Below are 21335 nucleotides of genomic sequence, written 5' to 3'. Positions count from 1 at the left end.
ACCCCGGGGTGGGCGGCTGCGAGCTCCTCGTCTGCCCCCGTCCGCGACCCTCTGCGCGGGGGTGAGGAACGCTGCTGTCTCGTTCGCGGTTGTAGCGCGGCTGCTGGGAGCGCGTTTGTTTAAAGGGAAGTGTCATTTCAGGTCTTTGGAGTCATGGAGGTGGAAGAGTGTTTCCGCTAGTGAGAGAGCGCTGCGGTACAGGGTGGGCGAGCAGATCCATGGGTTCACCGTAAAGCAGGTAAGCATCGCCCTTCACCTCGGTAGGGATACGTTTTCTCTTGGCTGGAAAGTGCCGCAGTGAGGCCAGGGCTCTTCACGCTAGATATTTGCACAGGTGCTTTGGGTGGTCAGTTAAATAAATGATGCACTACCTCTCCGCCACCAGATTCTGTAGGTAATGTTAGCAGGTGTTCCTGTAAGGCGGTAACTAACGCACCCTTTTTTAACTAACGCACCGGGATTTTGTGTGTCTGCTACAGATGTTGAGGATTTAGGGTGGTCTTCTAAAAGTCCTGACAGATAACTGGAATTCACTGTGCGCTGTTTTATGACATACGTTCAAGTAATATTCTATCTCCTAAACTACTTTTCATACCTTTGTTGAGAACCTGCGATGGAAATAATATGTCAAATTTCGCTTAACTATTGTAAAGAAAAAAGCAGAAGCAGAGAGTAAAGGAAATTTGCAAAAAGTGATTATTACTTGTGACAGAGCTCGTGGTGGAACTGGGTTCTTGATTTATCTTGTGCTGCCCTAACCACTGACATGTGAACGTATGCCTTTTCTTTGTTTCTGATCTAATCGTTCTGGTCTTAATATCTATACCAGAAGAGTATAGTTGTGTGGTTGTAGAGTCTTTTAATTGCTTTCTTTTTAAGCTTTTGTTTTTCATTTGCATACTTTTTCCTTCCCCCACAAACCATAGGAACAAAGAATTAATTTAATACTGTACATGGCAGTACTATATACAGAATCAACAAACTGATCATTGCTATATCCTCCATGATTTATTTGACCTAGTTGCAGTCACACTGTAATACAGATGTGTTCTTTCAATGCAGGTGACAGCTGTTCCTGAGCTGTTCCTGACTGCAGTGAAGCTTAGACATGATGGTACAGGAGCCAAGTATTTACATGTGGCTCGGGAGGACTCCAATAATCTCTTCAGGTAAAACGTCAACGTATGTATAGCACATTCCATCTCAGCATCACCTTGTAGCTTCCAAATTGTAATCCAGCTTCACAACTGGATTTTTCTGTGATAATAAAGAGGATAGTACTTCCTTTGTTGCACTTTCTTAGAGTTTTTCAGGTTGGAATAGATGTCATGAGGTCTGTTGCACAGTTTGCTGCTCAGAACAGAGTCAGCTCTTAATTTGGGTGCGTCTCCTCAGACATTTATCCAGGTGGGCCTTGAAAACTTCCAGAGATGGAGATTATGCAACTTCTCTGAGCAATCTTTTCCCAAAGTTTGACTGTCCATATGGTGCAGTGTTTTCCTCTTTAATATTAAATTGGAACCTCCCTTGCTTCAATTTATGAACATTGTCTCTTGTCCTTCCATCATGCAGGCTCTATGAGCCCAATTTCCACAGCCCCTTTTTGCAGGGCACAGCTCCAGCCATCGTTATGGCTTTCCACTAAACTGCTTCAGATTTATTATCATCTATTTTGTATTGCTGAGCTAAAAACCAGATTTTGTGATAAACTGCCTTATAGCTGCAAGATGTAAACGAGTTCTTTTTTCCATAACCTTCATGAATTCTTTTTTCTGAACCTTTTGGGTTGAAAAGCAATGTGTTTAGTTATGTGCTGAAAACCTCGTACCACCTTCAGAAACAGAAATGCAGAGGTTGAGTACCTCTGAAAGAGGCGGCTAAGCCCTCAAGAACTAAAATACTCTGCATCCTGCTCTATGTCATGTTAGTTACTAGACAGTGATAGTGTTCCCATAAATCACAGCTGCAGATAGAGGGTGGGTGGACTTCTCGTCACACATAACTGCATTCACTTCTGAGCTCTCTGCCTTGCAGTGTACAGTTCCGAACCACTCCAATGGACAGCACCGGAGTCCCGCATATTCTCGAGCACACTGTGTTATGTGGTTCTCAAAAGTATCCCTGCAGAGATCCATTCTTTAAAATGTTGAACAGGTCGCTGTCCACTTTCATGAATGCCTTTACAGGTGAGCCCAAAGTAAATAATGCCACTTAAAATGCATGAGATTGCAGTAGTGCTGTCCTTAACTTCCCTTGGAGACCCATTATTATTAAGTGTGAATGTTGTGAGTAAGAGATTAAAAAACTAACATGGGAAGGCAACAAAATAGATCTTGTTCATTTGGCAGCTACAGAGTTCCAGTAGAGCTGGATCTTAGCAGTATACAGTGCATTCAATTATTCATATATATGGCAAAAGCAAGTTTTTGTTGTAAAATAATTGCAGTGTTAAACTTTTCTGTATTCCCCAGCAAAAATATATTTCCTGTAGTTATTTTCCTCTCTTCCAATTATTTATATGGATGAGAAATTAAAAATAGATGAGGGCAAAAATGCTTCAGAGACTTTCTAAAATGCTGATCTTTTTACGTTTATATGCAGCCAGTGATTACACACTCTATCCGTTTTCAACACAAAATCCCAAGGATTTTCAGAATCTCCTGTCAGTGTACTTGGATGCAGCTTTCTTTCCATGTCTGCGGCAACTAGATTTCTGGTAAGATATAGACAGCTTGAGATGTATGCAAACCTTAAATTAAAAAAAAAAACCCAACAAAACCAAAATAAAGCAAAACCTTCAAAACTCCCAACACTTCCTGTTACTATTTTTTCAGGCAAGAAGGTTGGAGGTTGGAACATGAGAACCCAGCTGATCCTCAGACACCTCTAGTCTTCAAAGGAGTTGTTTTTAATGAAATGAAAGGGGCATTTGTAAGTTTTGCGAAGATCTTGCACGTGGTGAAATGGCTTTAGCCACACGTTATGAATGACGTTATTGCACCATTCCTCCTTTGTGAAATTTAAGTCCTCAGGAAAGTCAACAATATGTTACCTGGTTACTCTGAAGTTAGCCTCTCAAAAGTTTACTTGCTTATAAAAGAACACCTTGCTAATGGATTTTACCGAATAGACATGTTTATGTAGCTAGTTTTATTAAAGTACGTGGGACTACAGAACAAAAAATGCTTATGTGAGAAGGAATTCTTGTGTGAGTTAGGGCTCTGAGGTCTTATTATGGAGCACGTTTTATTTTCAAAATGTGTTTTGATGACTTTTACTGAAATGTGTCTTCCTCTTAAGACAGATAATGAGAGGATATTTGCACAGCACCAGCAGAATAAAATCCTTCCTGATCACACTTATGGTGTAGTATCTGGTGGAGATCCATTACGTATTCCTGATCTTACGTGGGAGCAGCTTAAACAGTTCCATGCCACTCATTATCATCCAAGCAATTCCAGGTATCTACATTTGTGACTGACTTTCTAGGTTATATAGTATGTTAGCACTCTGTCTGTGTTTTTGAGAGAGGAAATCCAGCAACACGGTGTTCCCATTCACATGGCCAGCAACATAGATAACCTACAGCAGCTAGGACAGCATTGAAGCAAGGAATTTGCTCTAGAAGAGCAGTGAAGGGTGATTTGGAGGCAGGAAGGAGGGATGGCTGATTTTCTAGACTGCGTCTGCCTGCTCATAATCAATGAGGATTTGTTTGGGGGATTTTTGTTTTCACCTTGTACTCATAGAGGCTGGGGGAAATGGAGCATACTAGTAAGTATTTGGTGATAATGTTAGGGAGTTATGGTACAAGTAGTGTAGATGAGTCTGGAGGCTCCTATCTTTGAAGTCAACACAGATTAAGTTATAAAAAGAAGTTACAAAGGAATGGCTGTTCATTTGCTCCTGAATCACACATTACTGTATCGGGTTCAAAGTAATAGATACTCTGGTCTAATACTAATTCTGTTGGTACTATTAAGGCATTCAAGCTGAAAGTCAGTTTGAAAGTCATATGCAGGGGAATCTATAGTATTGTTGTTTCCTCTGTACCAGTTTTGTGGCCATTCAGTTAGTCTGATTACTTCACTTATGGAACATGAGCTTGTGTCATGATAGTGAATTTACCATCCTTTGTTTTTCCACCATCCCAAGTATTCTACTGTACCTGTGTTCAGATTTTAATTGGAGAATTAAGATTTACCTGAGACCTCGTGCTCATATTTAGTCCAGTGAAGTCAGCAGTGTTTCCTGTAGGTGTGGGAGTGTGCTTGGTAGAGTGACCCACAGAGCCCAGCCATGTTTTATCGTCCAGTTGAGACATGGGTCATCGTATTTCAGACATTATGTGTGATGACCATAAGAAGTTTGTCTTCTGAAACTTTAGATCATTGAGATTCTGGCTTCAGTTACTATTTTCTTTTTCTTGGAACATTGTATATTGCTGCAACTAAATTAATCCTAGCTGTTCGTGGCCTCTGAAGCATAAAACAGAAACTGAAAACGTGGAATTTTACTAGGAGGTCTTGTGAGTCTCATGTAGGTGGTGAACTGGTGGGTCTTTACCCCAGGGGCCTTACAGTGCGTGTTCCATTCTAAATGTAACTGAATCACTCGAAAATGCATGAAATTCAAAATATAATAAAATCTGTTACTATAAACTTCATGTAAAATCTGATGCTTTACTCCAATCTTTCATTTGAAATGCAGGTTTTTCACTTACGGTAATTTTCCACTGGAGCAACATTTGAAACAAATACACGAGGAAGCACTGATAAAATTTGGAAGAATTGAATCGAATACTGACATCCCGAAACAGAAACTCTGGGAAAAGCCTGTAAGTAAAAAAATAAAAAGCAGCACAGAAAAAGAAACAGTGTGCATCCAATCTTGGAACTGCAAAAACTGAATATAGCAGGTTAATATTTTAGCCCAGCCTGCTGGAGTTACTGTTTTGTTTAGAAGGGTGTTTGTGTGTAAATGAGGTGAAGTATTTTAGTTTCTGGTTACAGCAGGGGAAAAACTACATTTACTTTTGAGTTTCAGTAATGATTGCACCCAGTTGTTTATTTCAGTCCCTCATCATTTGAAGCACTGAAGCTTGTATTAATGGAAAGCATTTAGTGCTACTGATAGAAATAGTGATGCTTAGTGTCAGGAGATACAGCCTCTAATGTTACCTAAACTTTCAAACATTGGTATTAAAACCAATTTTTTTCCATTCTGTTTCCGTCCCCCTTTCTTTGGCTTGTCCAGAAGTGTAAGCATTTCTTTGAAATCCAGATCAAAGTGTTAATTGTGGTCAGATTTTCTTGATCTCTCCTCTATTCTCCACCTACCTGTAAAAATTGAGATACTGTTCGTATTTTTCAAGGTATCCTGTGTTTGTGTATTCACTCGTGAATAGTGAACTTACTCCTGAGTATCTGTAATATTATTTGAAATCTTTGGAAGGAAGATGTTATGAAAATGCAAGCAGTTATTTTTTATTTGTAACTTTGGCTCTGCGTTTAGATTGTATCAAGTGTATTCATCATACTTTACAGAGAGAACACAGAGTGACTTGTGGGTTAGACTCATTTGCTGCTGATCCTTCCAAGCAGACAACTGTCAGCGTGAGCTACTTGTTGACAGAGTAAGTGTATCAAAATGAAATTCTGATTCAAAGGCTCATAGAACTTTAAGAAAGATGCAGGCATATTTCCTGTCCCCCAGTCCACCTTCATAAGTATCATCTTTAAGCTAAATAATGCCATGAGAAAGCTATAGCAATCCTGCTTTAGTAAATGAAAGATTAATTACTTAGCAGAATTTTTCCTGTCTTTTTCCTTAGCAGATGATAGACATAAGGAATATCAGCTGTTACCGTAACAGAACTATTCAGTGGATTAGACCTTTGAGAACACCGTCTTCATGTCTTTCAACTTCCTGCCATGTGCAGACTTTTCTGTTTGACCCTACTACTAGCTTTACCTACCCTTACAGCCTAATTTAACTTGCTTGTTCTAACTGCTAGTTAGAACAAAGAACCATACAGAACTCACTTTGTTCCCTAAGGTTTGGTGCAGTGTTCATAACGAACAATTATTTCTCCCTTATTCCGTCTACATTGTTGTAATTCTGCTCATCATCGTTGTTGTAATTGTACTCATCTACTTCGAAGTAATTCTTCTGAAATGAACTCAGTGGAGTTGGGTGTCACATATTTGTAGCTTGATGGTTTTTAAGAACTATTAATTTTTCTTAAGAATTACAGACACTTTTGAAACGTTCACGCTGAGCCTGTTGTCTTCACTGCTGGTTGATGGGCCAAACTCTCCTTTTTACAAAGCCTTAATCGAATCTGGTGTTGGTACAGATTTTTCACCTGATGTCGGGTAGGTGTTGCAATTTACATTTTATCATTAAAAGCAACATTAGAAAAATTACAAAAGACTATTAAGTTGGGAGAAGTCATATCAGCAGTTTATGGCAGAATAATCTTTTTTTAATATTAAAACATTCTAAGAGTTTCTACTGTTGAACTATAAAGCATTCTCAAGTGTAATTTTCGATTTGTCAAAATAATTTGATAGAAGCTATGTTAGTTTAAGCAAAGTTGTACTGCTTAAAGCTTATGAACAAGAAAAATGGGTAGATAAAAATGTGGTATACTTTCAGTGCCCTGATTTACTTGGGGTTTTTATCTTGGCCATTTGGTATTACTCAGAAGAATTTACTAGCTCTTTCCTGTACTGTTACCTTTACTTTTTAAATTCTGTAATTTAGTAGAAGGGAGGTTTGGCACAAGTGTGCTTTTCTGCAATTAGGTGCCATTAACTTGCTGTCACTTCAGTACAAAGGGATATTTCTGCCAACGCTTACTTATTCAAACTGCAGCTTTTGCAGCCAGTCTTCTGAGCTCACCTGGTGCTGCAGACTAAGGGTGGGTGGATTGTCTTCACCTAACTACTGGCTCAGCTGTTCAGTTTGCCTTCATTGTCATCAGGAAGACAGAAGCTCTTTCAGGGCATGATTCATCTGACTGATGACAAAAATCAATCTTTGTTTCCACTGACTGCCTCAGATGTTTGAGTGGGAAACCTTAATTTTAATGTCTTGGAGTACTGTGGCTTGAACTGTCTCTATGCGAAGTCATGGGCTTCCTGTGTCGTGCATGACAGTGCCCTGCAGACATCTTGACATTACAGAGTATGGCAGTAGAAATCTGTCTTTAGACACTGAAATAGTGATTCACTTGTATCTTTTTTCAGCTGAACCTTTTCCAGGTCAACGATGTTAATACTGTGTAGAACTGTACAGTGAGCGGGCTTTAATCTGCTTTAATGACTGTGCTGATGAGCCTAGAGGAGTAAGTTTGAGTCCGTTGATCAGTATTCCAGAATTCAGCACCGGAGTCTGCCATTGAATTCCTTGCATGGTAGACATGGAACAGTGGATATGCAGAGTTGATGAACACCTATAGCTTTTTGCTTTTTGGCTTTGATTCAAACTGTTAGGTGTTCTGTATGTCTGCAAGTGTCCATTTGTTTCTCTAAAGAGGAGTTTTTGTGATTAACCCTGCCTGATAGCTTGGGCAAAATTATAATTTTTTTTTAAGTACCATTGAAAATAATTGCAGGAGACATGGACCACTTCACCTTTACCGCTTACTTTACAAATACTGCTTGAAAAATACAAGTTTAAAAGTACCATTCCGCTCACCTGCTTAAGTAGAATGTATGTGTTTGGTGTTACAGGCAGCTAAAATTTTCACCTTAAAAAAGAGACTTCTTGACCTGAAAGTACTTACAGATGAATGGGAAAATGAACAAAAAAGATCAGTTTTTCTTCTGTAACTCTTTTTCTTTCTCTAATATCATATGTCACATTCTTAATAGTGGCTACTACTACTAAAATTGAATAAAAAAATGCTTTTAAGTTGCATTTCTTGCTTCTTTGGTAATTATTTTTCTTTTTAACTAGCTTTTTAAAATACTCTGTGTGTGTATGTAGAAATGATGGGTGTTTATCCCCTTCTGCCTTTGCTGTCGGGCTTAATGCTTAAGTCCTAGTACTCGTCACTGAGTCAAATATGTTTTATTCTAGGTTTAATGGCTCAACAAGAGAAGCTTATTTCAGTGTGGGTCTACAGGGTATTGCTGAAAAAGACATTGATACTGTGAAACAGATAATTGCTAGAACAGTTGATGAAGTTATTGCGTGAGTAATGTTAAATTTTTAAGAATACTGTTAGTTCTTTCATACAGTCTTTTACAATTAATAATATATAGGTGTGTAATAATACAGGCTTATAGATAATAATGTGCCTTAAAAATTTAGTTTTATTAAAATAAGTTCACCAAAGAGGCAGTCATGTTGTTCAATATTGTTAAAACTTGTATGTGCTATTTACTCCATTGTAGCATATTCATCAGCATAACCTTTGAGAGTTTAATGATATCAGTGCAGTTTCACTAAATGACACAGCATGATAAGATGATTTCATACCAATTTTAATTCAGTGTGGAAGACATTAATGTTGTAATGCTTCCTTTACCAATGTTATAATTCATTTTCATAACTTCACTTAAAGTGATTAGTGTTGATGGATATGGTTTCCTTCTCTCACCATTCCTTCCCAAAGGAAAGGATTTGAGGAAGATAGGATTGAAGCTCTACTTCACAAAATTGAAATCCAGATGAAGCATCAGTCCACAAGTTTTGGACTTGCCCTGACATCTGTAAGTCTGTTTGTGTGTCCATGTGTGGTGTTTTATTTTAGAAACGGAGAAGAAATCTACTGTCTGCATGAAATATTGAGGTACTTTTGTAGGCTCTTGATATGTAAAACTTTTCTCTTAAGGGCTTTTGCTTTCTCATCTCATGTACTTTCTTCCTTGTTTTCAGTAGCTTTCAGACTCGCTGGATTCCACACCATGTGACTTAACCAGGCAGTAAGCTTGTTGTCTTCCTGAAGAGTAGCTTTGATTGCAGCAGCACTGATTACTTCTGTAAGAGGCATGCTGTACTGGCTGTTGGAACTGTGTGTTTTGGCTAGATGCCTATGTCTTTTAAAAAATGAATAGAAGGACTATATTTTTCTATGGAATTTAGGGTCATACTGCTGTAATTTAATTTCAGGATTCTCAAGTGAGAATTAGTGAATTAGTACACTAATTCAACTCTTGCCCTCGAATTTTGATACCAAAGCTGTATCAAAGTTTTGATACAAAACTGTTAGGGGAAATATGTTCCACAGCAGAAATGTGGTGTCTTTGAGAAGTCTGAAAGTTGAGTGTTAAATTTGGGAAGGAGTTAGCTGCAGTATTTGCAGTCAGCTTGCAAGTCATGGCCCCGTGTTGCCATTGTTCTCTGGCATCCTCTGGGTTTTTTTCTGCTCTGCTGCAACTTCATTTGCTTAGCAGCTCTTTGCTTTCTGACCCTCAAGCATTCTGTCTTCTTCAGCATGTATAGCAGTTCATTCCCTTGGCATACAAAGTTAAGTGAAGAAGCAGAGTCCTGGATTAACACAAGACTTGTAAATGGGAGAGCACAACCAAGAGCTGTTTGAAATCAGATTGCTATACAGTGAAAACAAACAAACTGTGGATATTTAGTTGCATGTCATGTTTCATAGTAGGATCTGGCAAAATGTGCCTGATATGGATAGCCAATTCTTTTCATCTTTCAGATTGTGTGAGTAATTCTGTCTTATTTTCGCATATACTTTTATCTTTCAACATTTTTTTAGTCTTGAAATTGATTCAACTCCTAGGACTTAATTCTAGAACAGAAAGCTCTTAAACAATTTTTGCTTTTAAATACCAGTCATACAGCATTGGTGTTAATACTTCCATAGGATTATATTTCAGTTCATTTCCTTGAGTTCATGTTTTAGAAGTTGACCTTGAAAAGGGCTTGAAAGGGACCTAGTTATAACTAAAGTAGTTGTGGAATCATAGGTTTGGATTGGAAGGGACCTTTAAAGATCGTTTACTTCCAACCTCCCTGTTGTGGGCAGGGTCATTTTTCACTAGATCAAGTTGCTCAAAGCCACATCCAACCTGACCATGAACACTTTCAATGATGAGGCATCCACAGCCTCTCTGGGCAACCTGTTTCAGTGTCTCTCAATTTCTTGTAAAGAATTTCTTTCTTACGTCCAATCTAAATCTACCCTCTTTCTGTTTGAAACAGTTGAAACTGTTGCTCCTTGTCCTATTAGTACAGGCCACGGTAGAAAGTCTATCTCTGTCTTACAAGCCCCCTTCATACATTGAAAGGCCACAATAAGGTCTCCCTGAAGTCTTCTCTTCTCCAGGCTGAACAATCCCATCTCTCTTAGCCTTTCTTCATAGGAGAGGTGTTCCAGCCCATTTTTGTGGCCCTCGTCTGGATTCGCTGTAGCAGATCAATGTCTATCTTGTACTGTGGGCCCGAGAGCTGAAGGCAGTACTGCAGGTGGGGTCTCATGAGAGTGGAGTAGAGGAGGAGAATTGCCTCTCTGTGTGCTGACCATGTTTCTTTTGATGCAGCCCGGGATATGACTGGCTTTCTAGGCTGCAAGTGCGCACTGCAGCCTCATACCCAATTTTTCATCTGCTGATATCCCCAAGCCCTTCGCTGCAGGGCTGCTTTCATACCATTCATCACCCAGCTTATACTGATTACTGGTCAGTGCCCCAGCACAGGTGCAGGACCTTGCACTTGGCCTTGTTGAACTTCATGAGGTTCAGATGGGTTCACTTCTCAAACTTGTCATTGCTTCCTCTGGATGCCATCACTTCCCTGAAGTGTATCAGCTGCATTGCTCAGCTTGGTGTCATCTGCAGACTTGATAAGCTTGCACTGAGTCCCACTGTCTGTCATTAATAAAGGTATTGAAGAGTATTCGTCCCAATACAGACCCCTGAGGGACAGACACCACTTCTTAGTGATCTGCATTTGGGTTTGAGGCACTGAATGCAACTGTTTGCACGTGGCCATCCAGCCAGTTTCTCGTTCATCAGATAGTCCATCCATCAAACCCATATGTCTCCAATTTAGCAACACGAATGTTGTGTGGGGACTGTGTCAAGGGTCTTACAGAAGTCAAGATAGATGACATCAGATTCTCTTTCCTTATCCACCAGTGCAGACATTCCATTGTAGTATGCCATCAGATTAGTCAGGCCTGATTTGCTGTTTTTGAAGCCGTGTTGGCTATGGCAGATGACAGCCTGTGTAATTTTAAATGTCATGTGGTAAGGATTCTCTAACTTCCATTCTGTATTCCAGTGCTGTGCTAGCTTTACGTTAGAAGGACTTTCCTCTGTGTGATGTTTTTGTTTTTAACACAGTGCAATAGGTTAACCATTGGCTGAAGAGTAGATCTCAAAGAGTTTTAGTAAATGAGGTAACATCTGGCTGGTGTGACTGGTGGCCAGTCACTAGTGGTGTTCTCCAGGACTCAGTTTTAGGTCAGTTCTCTTCAATGTTTTTATCAATGACCTGGACACAGGAGTCAAGTGCACACCAAGTACATTTGCTGATGATACTAAATTGGGAGAAATTTTTGGTTCCCTTGAGGAGAAAGAGAACTTACAGAGACACCGTGATAGATTGGAGTGCAGGGCGATCACAAACGGTAGGATATTTAACAAGGACAAATGTGGGTTCTGCACCTGGGGTGCTATAATCCTGGACATACATATAGACTGGGGGACAAGGCTGGAGTGCAGCCGTGAAACCTTGAAACTTTCAAGGTCGGGTTGGAGCAACCTGATCTAGCTGAAGATGTCCCTGCTTATTGCAGGGGGGTTGGACTAGTTGACCTTTAAATGTCTCCTCCAACCCAAACTACTCTGATTCTGTGATTAAAGGGATCTGGGTTTTTTAGTTGATGGTAAATTTAATATGAGTTACCTAAGGGAAAAAAAGGCCAACTATATTCTGGGGTGCATTAAGAACAGTATAGCTAACTGGTCAAAAGAAGTGATCGGCCCTCTATGCTCAGCAGTGGTGCAGCCTCCCCTCAAGTACTGCATGCAGTTTTGGGCTCCACAGTATAAGGACATAAAAATATTCAAACATGTCCAAAGGAGGGCAACAAAGATTCTGAAAGGACTAGAGGGCGTGACTTACAAGGAGTTTCTGAAGATACTAGATTTGCTCAGTTTAGAAAAGAGGAGACTGAGGGGTGACCTCTTTGCTGTCCTCAACTCCCTTGTGATGTGGAGCAGAGCAGGAGGTCCTGGTCTCTTCTCTGGTGTCTGGTAGTAGGACATAAGGAAATAGCTTCAGGCTGCATCAGGGAAGCATAGATTGGATATTAGGAAGAAGCTTTCATATGTCTTGGGATATTTTTATTCTGCTTTGTTGGTTTTTTTCCCTATTCACACAGGGTAGAACTGGAGAAGGTTTTGATATCTTGCCCTGTGGTGTATTTGAACATTCAATAGCAACTTGAGCAAACTTAATACTGTCAAACTAGAGAATAAAACCAGGATAAAAATTGTTCCAAAAGAAATATCCTGGGGATATTTCTGGTTATTTACTATATTCTTTCCTTAGCCCCACCTATGTTGTGGTTGAGTTACCTTATTATAAATAAATGGATAGGCTGTAATATTTATGTACTACTCTGTCGCTATTGCTGGTTTCTTTTTCCTTCTTGGGCTGAAAAATGAGTTTATTTTAAATGGGAGGGGGGAAATAATATTACAAGAGATATCGAGAATCCAGATATACATACCTGTGCAAAAAAAAAAAAAAAGAAGATGGTTTGGTATGATAAAATTACAGGAGAGAATGAAGAGAACAGAGGACAGATGGTGATGGAGTAGTCCTTCAATCTGAACAAAGATTTCAGCTTTTTTTTCCCTTCCAAATCTATTAGAACTACTTATTATAGGTCGGCTATTCAAATATAAATGATAAGGTGGTTTTGGAGCACAGATGCTGTTAGAGAAATGCAGGTGGATTGTCCTGCTTACCTAATTATTCTTTCCCATTCAGTATATAGCCTCCTGCTGGAATCAAGATGGGGATCCAGTGGAGCTTCTGAAGATTGCAGATAAAGTCTCTCAGTTCAGGCAGTGCCTTAAAGAAAATCCCACATTTCTTCAGGAAAAAGTTAAAACATATTTAAAGGTAAGCGAATTTAAGGAAAAATACCTTCATTATAAATTTTTAAATCACGATTTCGTATTTAAAATTAAACTGAAGGCTACTTTTTTTATAGTGCCTATTTTTAGGTATAGATGAAGAGCAGCACTTTTAAGTGAGGCTTGTTAATTTTAAATGGTTGAAATGAAAACTTTTCAAAATGGAAAAACCCTGTTTGGTTGGACATTTGGAGAAACACATTAAAACATTGATAAAATTCTCGTGTTTCACTGAACTGTGATGTCTGGTGCTGTAGGAAGGTACTTGCGTGTTTCCTAATGAGAAGCTCAGATGTGAACAGAGGATTATTGACCTAGTTGTGTGTTCCTTAGAACTAGCATAGGAAGATGTATCTCTTTTTCCTTGAAAAGACTGGTTGTAAGTAAGATCGTTCTGGCGCTCCTCGTGTTCACTGAACTGCTGTCTGAATTTTGCAGTCAGTGCCAACTGCATTCTGCTCGTTTTCTTGTTTTCCTCTCCACACTTTCTACTGGAGTTCAACACTGACTAGTTCTGAAGCCCTGAATTAGCTTATTCCAGGAAGAATAAAGATAGTGATAGCAGTGCAAAAATGGTTTTAGGTTTTGGGGTATTTTTGTTGTGGGTTTTGTTGGTGGGTTTTTGTTTCTGCTTGGTTTTTTTTCCAGTCAAGTTGTTCAAGTGGATTTGAAGGGCAGATCTAGTAAAGGTAACTGCCAGCCTGGTCTAAATGTGGGTAAATGCTGCTTCTCATATACTCAAAGGCAACAAGAGACAGTGGGATCAATTGAAATCTGTTTCCCTGAAGGCATTATTAGTGTCCGGAAGTAGTAGGCTTTGTAAGGAAGAAATACAGGTGTGGTATTTTTGAGGATGTCCTTTACTGTGGAGACCTGCTGAGAAGACCAAGGCAAAAATACGACTCAATAGGAAGTAATGAGAATAGTTGGAGGTTCTTTTATCAGAAGATTATTCCCTGTTGTACATTGAGCCTGGAGATTAATAAAGCAGGAAGGCTGCTGTTCATCCTGTGCGTGTTACTATGCCTTGTTAATTCTGCATTTCCCTCTTCAACTCTGTGGTCACTCAGGTTTCCATTGTCTTTCCACCTAAGCATAGGGGAGTTAACCCATAAAACAGAATCTGGTTACGTGGTCCCAAATTATTGTCAATGTCTGTCGGTGGCAGATGTTGCTGTTTAATAACACCTGCTTTGAAACGGGCAATTTTTAAGGTCACTATCTTTTTTACTAGCTTCCCAGTATTATATAAAAAGGAAGCTGCTTGAGTAACTTTTGCTATTAAAGTTCCACAGTCTGGTGTAAATGAAGAGAAATTTAGCAGCAGTTGTCACGCTTGCATAATGCATGGAGTTCTCTGGCAGCAGTGCTGATGTAAAGAGTTTCTGAGCAGGATAAGGCATGCACATTTTACATCATATGGGATCTCTGTGCACTCAAGCTTGGGCAGGTCGAAAGAGGTGTTTAACGAAACTCTCCTGCATTTAACCAGATTCCCCATCTTAGAATATTCTCTAGATAAAACTTGCGGCAGCTGCTCTACAGCATTATGTACAGTTGTTTAATGTTGATGTAATTAAACTAATGAGTACTGTGTGCTGTGAGGGATTCTGACTCTGTACTAAAATTTCACAGAAGGTTGTCCATACTTGTTCTTGTGGTAAGCTGCCTCCCTTCCCCACCCTTGCAGCAGACTGTTCTGTATGAAGTGAACAGTTCAAATGCCCTGTTTGTGATAGTTTTGATAATATGCAAGTCACATGATGCCCAGGCTGTTTTTATCTACTGCTGATGAAGCAATAATCTGAGGCAAAACAGGGGGAAGTTGCACTCAGAATTAATAATGTTTTGGTTTGGGATATGTGTCTGCAGGATAATCCACATAGACTGACGCTGTCAATGAGTCCAGAGGAAGACTACCACGATAAACAAGCAAAAATAGAAGCAGAAAAGCTGGAAAAAAAGGTCAATGCTCTTTCTGAAGAAGAAAAAACCCAAATCTTTGAAAAAGGTTAACATGTTTTTTCGTATTTGTATTTGGGTAACTGCTTAAAAACACAGCCTGTTTTAGCTGCTGTTCTGTACAATATCTTAAGTTCTCAGGCACTCTGCAGCATTTGCTCTGAAAGGAATGATTTCTTTGTTGGAAGCTTGTGTATATGTGTTATGGGGCTATGTCGTGTAGCATTTACACTACAACATATGATTGCTATATTCTGGTAGTTTTAACACTCAGAAACAGAATGATCAAGGACTCCAGTAGGGCAGAAGAAAGGAAATTATTTTAAAATATTGATCTGCTTGTTCTTTCCCATGTTAACTGGCACTAGTACAAAATTAATTCCACCATTTGCCTTGGAGCTGTTTATTTTTGAGTGTATGGGGTCTGCTCCATGTTCCTATAAAACTTGTATTTTATAATTTTATTTCTTACCTTTTGTACTTAAAAAGCCAACTATAAAAATAATGTTGTGTTTATCTTATTCTGGACAGTAACTTAAACTCAGAAGCCCTGTGCAGTCATCTAATTTTTTGAAAACTGATCTGCTCACAGAAATCCTCCAAAAAGGGCATTAATCTCCTGAAGCTTTGGTACTAGGCGAGGGATAGGGAAGCAGAAAATCAGATGAGGCTTTCTACTTAGAAAGATGAATTGGAGACTGCTTAGAGGTGACCGGCTAGAATCTGAACAGCTGAAATGTAAAATTAAACAACTTAGCTGCATCTGTGTACTGACAGAACACTTGGATAAGCACTGGGGGGAATGGGTGGGAAAGAGGCTTCTTACTTGCAAGATCTGGGTTGCCTGGGTTGGTGTATGCAGAGCCGGGTGACAGGACAGGCTGGCAGATGTCACTCCTTTGGGGTTTAAATTGTATGTTACTGTAAAGAGGATGTGGAAGAGGGATTGGAATGATAATTTAAAAAGATAAAAGTGTTCTTTTTGCTGTTGCAGCTTAATAATTTGCAGAATTTGTTTTGGTAAAATATTTGAAAGAATTCGTAGAAAACTGTAAGCTTCAGACTCTTGTGTTTTCCTGATCTGCATCACCTAAGTAGATTTTGACAGCACTTTCACTAAAACCTGACAATGACAAACTGGTGTTCTGCTCTCCTTACTAGGTTTGGAATTAATTGCTCTTCAAAGCAAACCTCAGGACACCTCTTGTCTCCCAGCTCTAAAAGTGTCCGACATAGAGCCTAAAATCCCGTTTACTGTGCTGGAAACAACCCTCGCAGGTTGGTGTAACCACGGTTCTGTCCTCAGAAGAGCAGCGCTGTTGGATTGGTACCTAGCTGCTTCCTCAGTGGTTGCTCTTTTTTGCTCTTCGCAAATTGTATGAACTCACTGTTTGTTGTCCGTAGTTCTGGTCCTTTTCCTCTAACCTCCACCTCCACGGTAGACAGTTTGCTGCGGATCTGGAGACGCTTCTTGCTGTCGCCTCCGAGGGGCAATGTGGGGCTGTTCTCAGCTCGAACCAGCCACCCGCCCTTCCCAGGGCACTGGTGAGCTCCCCTGAGCCTGCTCACTGCCCGCCCTGCCCTGCAGCCAGAGGAGTCACTAGGTGGCATACTCCACTGCTCTTGAGCAATCCCCCCACTTTCCAAAGGGAACAGAGCTACTGACAGCTTGTGCAGCAAGCCTTCCTCACTGTTCCCTCTCCGTATCCATTTTCTACAGAATATGATGGACAGGAGCCAAGGGGGAAAAAAAATATTGTCACTCTTCTTCAGTGCAAGTTTATCCCTGCTCTGCCAGTGGCTATCCCATGGATGGATAGGAAACACAAAATTGTAGATCTCAGTTCTGTTACAGTTGTGTCAAAGTCCCGCAGGTAATACTGCTCTGTGGTATAATTCTAACAGAGACTTTCCTGCAAAAATTGACAGCAAGCATCAAGTACTGTATAATGTTGATGCTAAAATGACTTGGTGTATAATGACCTAAGTGTATATTCTAATGCAGTAGCTTGGAGAGAATGTACACTGCAGGAACCTGCTTTCCTCAACTTTTGAGGTGACAAAGGCAAAAAACAAGGGAGAAAAACTTACTGACTTGGTCAGAAACAAATTATCATTCCTGTTTGAATGTTACCTCTAAAATGAGACCTCTGTCAACAGAATTCTCCTGTCAAATTGTCCGGGTATCCATTAACTTACCATGAATTGAAGTAGTAAAACTCCTTCAGTCCAACACTCAGTGCCATGTGCAAAGGTTAAACAAAAAGGGGTGCTGAAGTGCCAACGGAAGATAACTCTTAATAGGCAGATCTTGTAAGAAATTCTTTTGCTTATATGTGTTCATAGTAGAAAGCTGTTGGTTATTCTTTGCTTTTGTTTTTTTATTCCTAGCTGATGAAGTTCCTGTCCAATACTGTGCTCAGCCAACCAACGGGGTGGTTTATTTCAGAGCTTTTTCCAGCCTGAACACGCTCCCTGAGGAGCTCAAACCCTACGTGCCGCTCTTCTGCAATGTCATTACAAAGTGAGAGGTTTACTTTCTTAGAAGCTGAAGCAACAGGCTGTAATACAGGTTGCTGAAATAATACTGCTTTGAGCAATTTAAACATTTGTTCTTTTAGAAGGGAAATGCTGCTAAGTTGGTGTCCTTCAGAAACAATGGTCTTCTCTCTTCCCTGCAGAGCTGCCAACTCCTTTCCCCTTCTCTGTCAGTCTCCCCATTGCCTTGTTCCCCAGCATCAACACAAGCATTCTCTGAACAGATGGGAAAATTCATATAAATGAAGAATTGCCTAGCAGAAATTAAAGTTCTTACTTGGATAGATTTTAGTTGCTAAATTACTATTTGCCTGAACAGTCTGCTTTGCAAAATGGCACATGGATCCTGGTTTTGAGATACACTGAAAATGGATATAAATCTCTCTCATTTTTTTTGTAGGATGGGATGTGGAGCCCTTGATTACAGAGAACAAGCCCAGAAAATAGAACTAAAAACAGGTGGGATGTCGGTCAGCCCACATATCATTCCAGATGATTCACACCTGGATGTGTATGAACAGGTAAATTAATCATAAACTTCAACATGTTGCACTTGCAGAAACAGCTCTGTTGTTAAGGGTCAGTCAGGGCTTCCAGGTGGAGGGTCAGCTAATGTACCTTCAAAACTTAGTGTAGAAAAGGACTCGTGCCTTTTTGTGTAAAGTGTAAATTTGACAATTACAATAACTTAGTATTTTGTCTGGAGGGGAGTGCTTGATGTGGTTATCCATCTCAAGACAGTGCTTCACTAGCCTCTGTCACCATATTTTTGAGTGCTGCAAGGAATTTTGGAAGCAGAGGGTGGAGGACAGAATGGTACGGTGTTATACACAGAGACTCCTATTAACGTGTACGTCACTGTTAATGTGGTTCAGAAACGTGAAATATTTGCAAGATCATCAGAGCTTAATATTGGGCCTAAGAGTCCTAGCAATGTTTGTTAAGGTTTTTCTCAGGCCTGCTGGGGTTGCTGCTGTGGTCTGCTCCCCCTGTACCCTGGAGTCAAATTAGGAAGACTCCTTGCAGAATGGTGCATCCCCAGAATAGTTTTATTTGTACCTTATGTGAAAAATAAGAAATTCTATGTCCGAACTGCTACTTACTGTTGAGAAGGAGGAATCGACAGGCTTGCTTTGTGTGAAGAACAATCACATTTCATGTTTGATCTGATTTTAGTAGCGCAGTCTACACTGAAGTGATTTTATGATGCATAGCATCAGGTTGTCGTCACTGCATCACTTTCATAAAAAGTTATTGTGCATTTCTCAGGCCATTGCTTTGGTTGTCTTGTGTGAAGGGGTTTTTTTTGTGTCTTGTTTTTATTTTTTCCTTCAGGGTGTGCTCTTTTCATCTCTGTGCTTGGATAGAAATCTGCCAGACATGATGCATTTGTGGATTGAAATATTTAACAAGTACAGTACATTGGGTTTCCTTTGTTCGCATTTTTGCATGTGTTTTAGGGTTCTCTTTTTCCCTTTTCCCCCAACCCCAGTCATAGAGATCCTACTTCAGGATTTCTTTTTGTAAATGTATCTGTAGTGGCTCTCGGTTTCTAAACCTAAGTATTCCATCGTTTGCATGACTGTACAGTGGGTTAAATGGAAAACCAACAGCTTAAAAGCTCTGTGTTGAACTTAGGAGAATGAATGATTCAGTATTATAAATTCCATTGGTGTGCTTTTGAAGAGTCCTAGAGACCTGCTACTGCTCTTTTTCAGTCCCCGATTCGAGGAGGAAGAGTATTTCACAGTGCTGGTTAAGAAGACTGCCCAGGAGCTGTCAAATGGGATTCCGGACTGTGGGCATTTATATGCCTCTATCAGAGCCAGCAAAAACCTCACGCCTTCTGGAGAACTGCAAGAAATGTTCAGTGGAATGGACCAGGTGAAAAGTTGCTGGTGGTGTCCTTCAGCAAGGCCCAGATCCTTGGCTTTGGAGTTACAGTGCTCGTTTTTGTTAAGTCTCTCTGTTGGCTTAATCCATAGCCTTTCTGCCTTCCCTTCCCTCACAGGTGAAGCTGATGAAGAGAATAGCAGAGATGCCCGATACTAAACCAATACTGCGCAAGCTGCCACGCATTAAGAAGTATTTATTAAATAGCGACAACATCAGGTGAGCTCCAGCTGCAAAGCGAAGGGGCGTTTTGGTTAAAGGGGCTGTGGCCTGTGAACGTGCGTTTCTTGGTGTGCTTCATGGAGCCCGGTGGTTTTGTGAAACGGGAGGTCGGAAACTACAAAAATGTTATTAGTTCTCTTTGCTAACAAAGTGGTAGCTGTGGCTTATTTTGTTCATTTTTTAACAGGTGTGAGAAACTTTGATTGAATTTCATATGTAACTTTTGTAGCAGAAGTCTGTAAATGGCCTGTGGGATTTTAGAGAAATACTTATTCTTAAAGGTGCCCATTAGACGAATACTGTTATGTTGTATTGTAACAGTAGAATATAGAACTGTAGAATACAGTTTGGTTTGGATTTTTTTTTTTTTTCTCCAAACAGGAAAATAGTGACATTCTGAAATCTGGTTTATGCATATGTTGGAAAAAGTAAGAGGGCTCTTTAAGGTGTGTGGTGTCCGATGAATGCACTAATTCCTAAAATAGGTCCTTCTGAAGTTCCCTAAGGTGCAAAGCTTCCTTTTGCAAAGCATGAAATGATGAATGAAATTATGGAAATACCTGTACTGTTCAAAACCACCGCAGGTCTGCCTGTAAAGAGAGAATACAGAGGGAATTAGTTTCTCTGTGAGACATTTATACTTTGCAAAACTGATGTGGTCCTGTCCAGTCTGCAGAAGGGGTTTGACAGCTACTGCTGAAGTTTAGATCCAAAGGTGTTTTGGGGCAAGAAAAGAAAAGCAATTGGACTGTTACTTTTTTGACACATCAGATGCTGGATTATTAGTATTTTGCTTTTTTCTGTGATAATGATTGTGAGTGACTGCAGATCTAACATTCTGGTAGTTTAATAGAAAATGTTGAGGAAGACAGAGTGGTCCAAATTATAAAGGACTGTCCTAAAACACAAAAACATGTTTAAAAACTCGATGTGTGGGGGGTTTTTTGTTTTTTTTACCAGGTGTTCAGTGAATGCAGCACCTCAACAGATACCAGAAGCATCTAGAGAAGTAGAGAAATTTATAAAGGGCATAGCTAGAAGTAAAAAAGAGAGAAAACCTGTTCGCCCCCATGTGATTGAGGTAAGAAATTACTTCATTTGTGACTAGGGCAGCAAGTACTGTTGACCTGATCATGCATAAAACCCCTATGCAATCAGGAGGAGATGATTTGTACTTGGATACTACATCCTTACAAAGAGATTTCTGAAGAAATTCACAAGAGTCAGCTCTGTGATAAGCTGCTGTGTGTTTTGCCACAGAGGCTGTCTTCACCTCAGTAAAATAGACAGCAGTAATCCTGTAGATCAGCTGTCAAGCCTCACCCTGAGGTTACTGGTTTTGCGTGGGATGTGGAAAAAGAAATTCTTCCTTTCTCTGTTGTGTAAAACTGTAATTTCTTTTTCAGGTGAGCTTTACTTGAAATGTTGGCCAGAAATAAATAGGATATGACGTGCACTTCCTCACTTGTGCAGGAATTTGTTTCATTATCTGAGTGTTCAAAATGTGCTTGATTCAGTAAAATTGACAAATGATCTGCTCTGTCAATACACAGATCTGTCTTAATTTCTGACGAGACTGGAATAACCTTCCAG

The 21335-nt window shown here is 39.9% G+C and overlaps 1 protein-coding gene across 1 annotated transcript in view; it reads left to right on the top strand.

The window, feature by feature from the left end:
* Window positions 1-141: 141 nt before the first annotated feature.
* The window catches only part of PITRM1 (pitrilysin metallopeptidase 1), a gene marked incomplete at its 5' end in the record, with an annotated part of 27564 nt that continues 6370 nt past the window's right edge, over window positions 142-21335 (top strand). Inside the window, 20 exons of the mRNA XM_010142054.1 lie at window positions 142-238; window positions 1063-1169; window positions 2035-2186; window positions 2602-2716; window positions 2835-2931; window positions 3301-3461; window positions 4711-4837; window positions 5547-5635; window positions 6249-6377; window positions 8089-8202; window positions 8627-8723; window positions 12979-13113; window positions 15000-15138; window positions 16251-16367; window positions 17481-17613; window positions 18028-18148; window positions 18963-19039; window positions 19346-19511; window positions 19639-19739; window positions 20703-20823. Of these exons, the coding sequence (XP_010140356.1) occupies window positions 142-238; window positions 1063-1169; window positions 2035-2186; window positions 2602-2716; window positions 2835-2931; window positions 3301-3461; window positions 4711-4837; window positions 5547-5635; window positions 6249-6377; window positions 8089-8202; window positions 8627-8723; window positions 12979-13113; window positions 15000-15138; window positions 16251-16367; window positions 17481-17613; window positions 18028-18148; window positions 18963-19039; window positions 19346-19511; window positions 19639-19739; window positions 20703-20823 (2395 nt within the window). The remainder of the gene's footprint in view (window positions 239-1062; window positions 1170-2034; window positions 2187-2601; window positions 2717-2834; window positions 2932-3300; window positions 3462-4710; window positions 4838-5546; window positions 5636-6248; window positions 6378-8088; window positions 8203-8626; window positions 8724-12978; window positions 13114-14999; window positions 15139-16250; window positions 16368-17480; window positions 17614-18027; window positions 18149-18962; window positions 19040-19345; window positions 19512-19638; window positions 19740-20702; window positions 20824-21335) is intronic.

Source organism: Buceros rhinoceros, unplaced genomic scaffold (genome assembly GCF_000710305.1).
Source record: "Buceros rhinoceros silvestris isolate BGI_N320 unplaced genomic scaffold, ASM71030v1 scaffold15600, whole genome shotgun sequence".
Classification (NCBI taxonomy): Eukaryota; Metazoa; Chordata; class Aves; order Bucerotiformes; family Bucerotidae; genus Buceros; species Buceros rhinoceros.
Note: the sequence above shows the minus strand (reverse complement) of the source record. Positions and strands in the feature narration are given on the sequence as shown.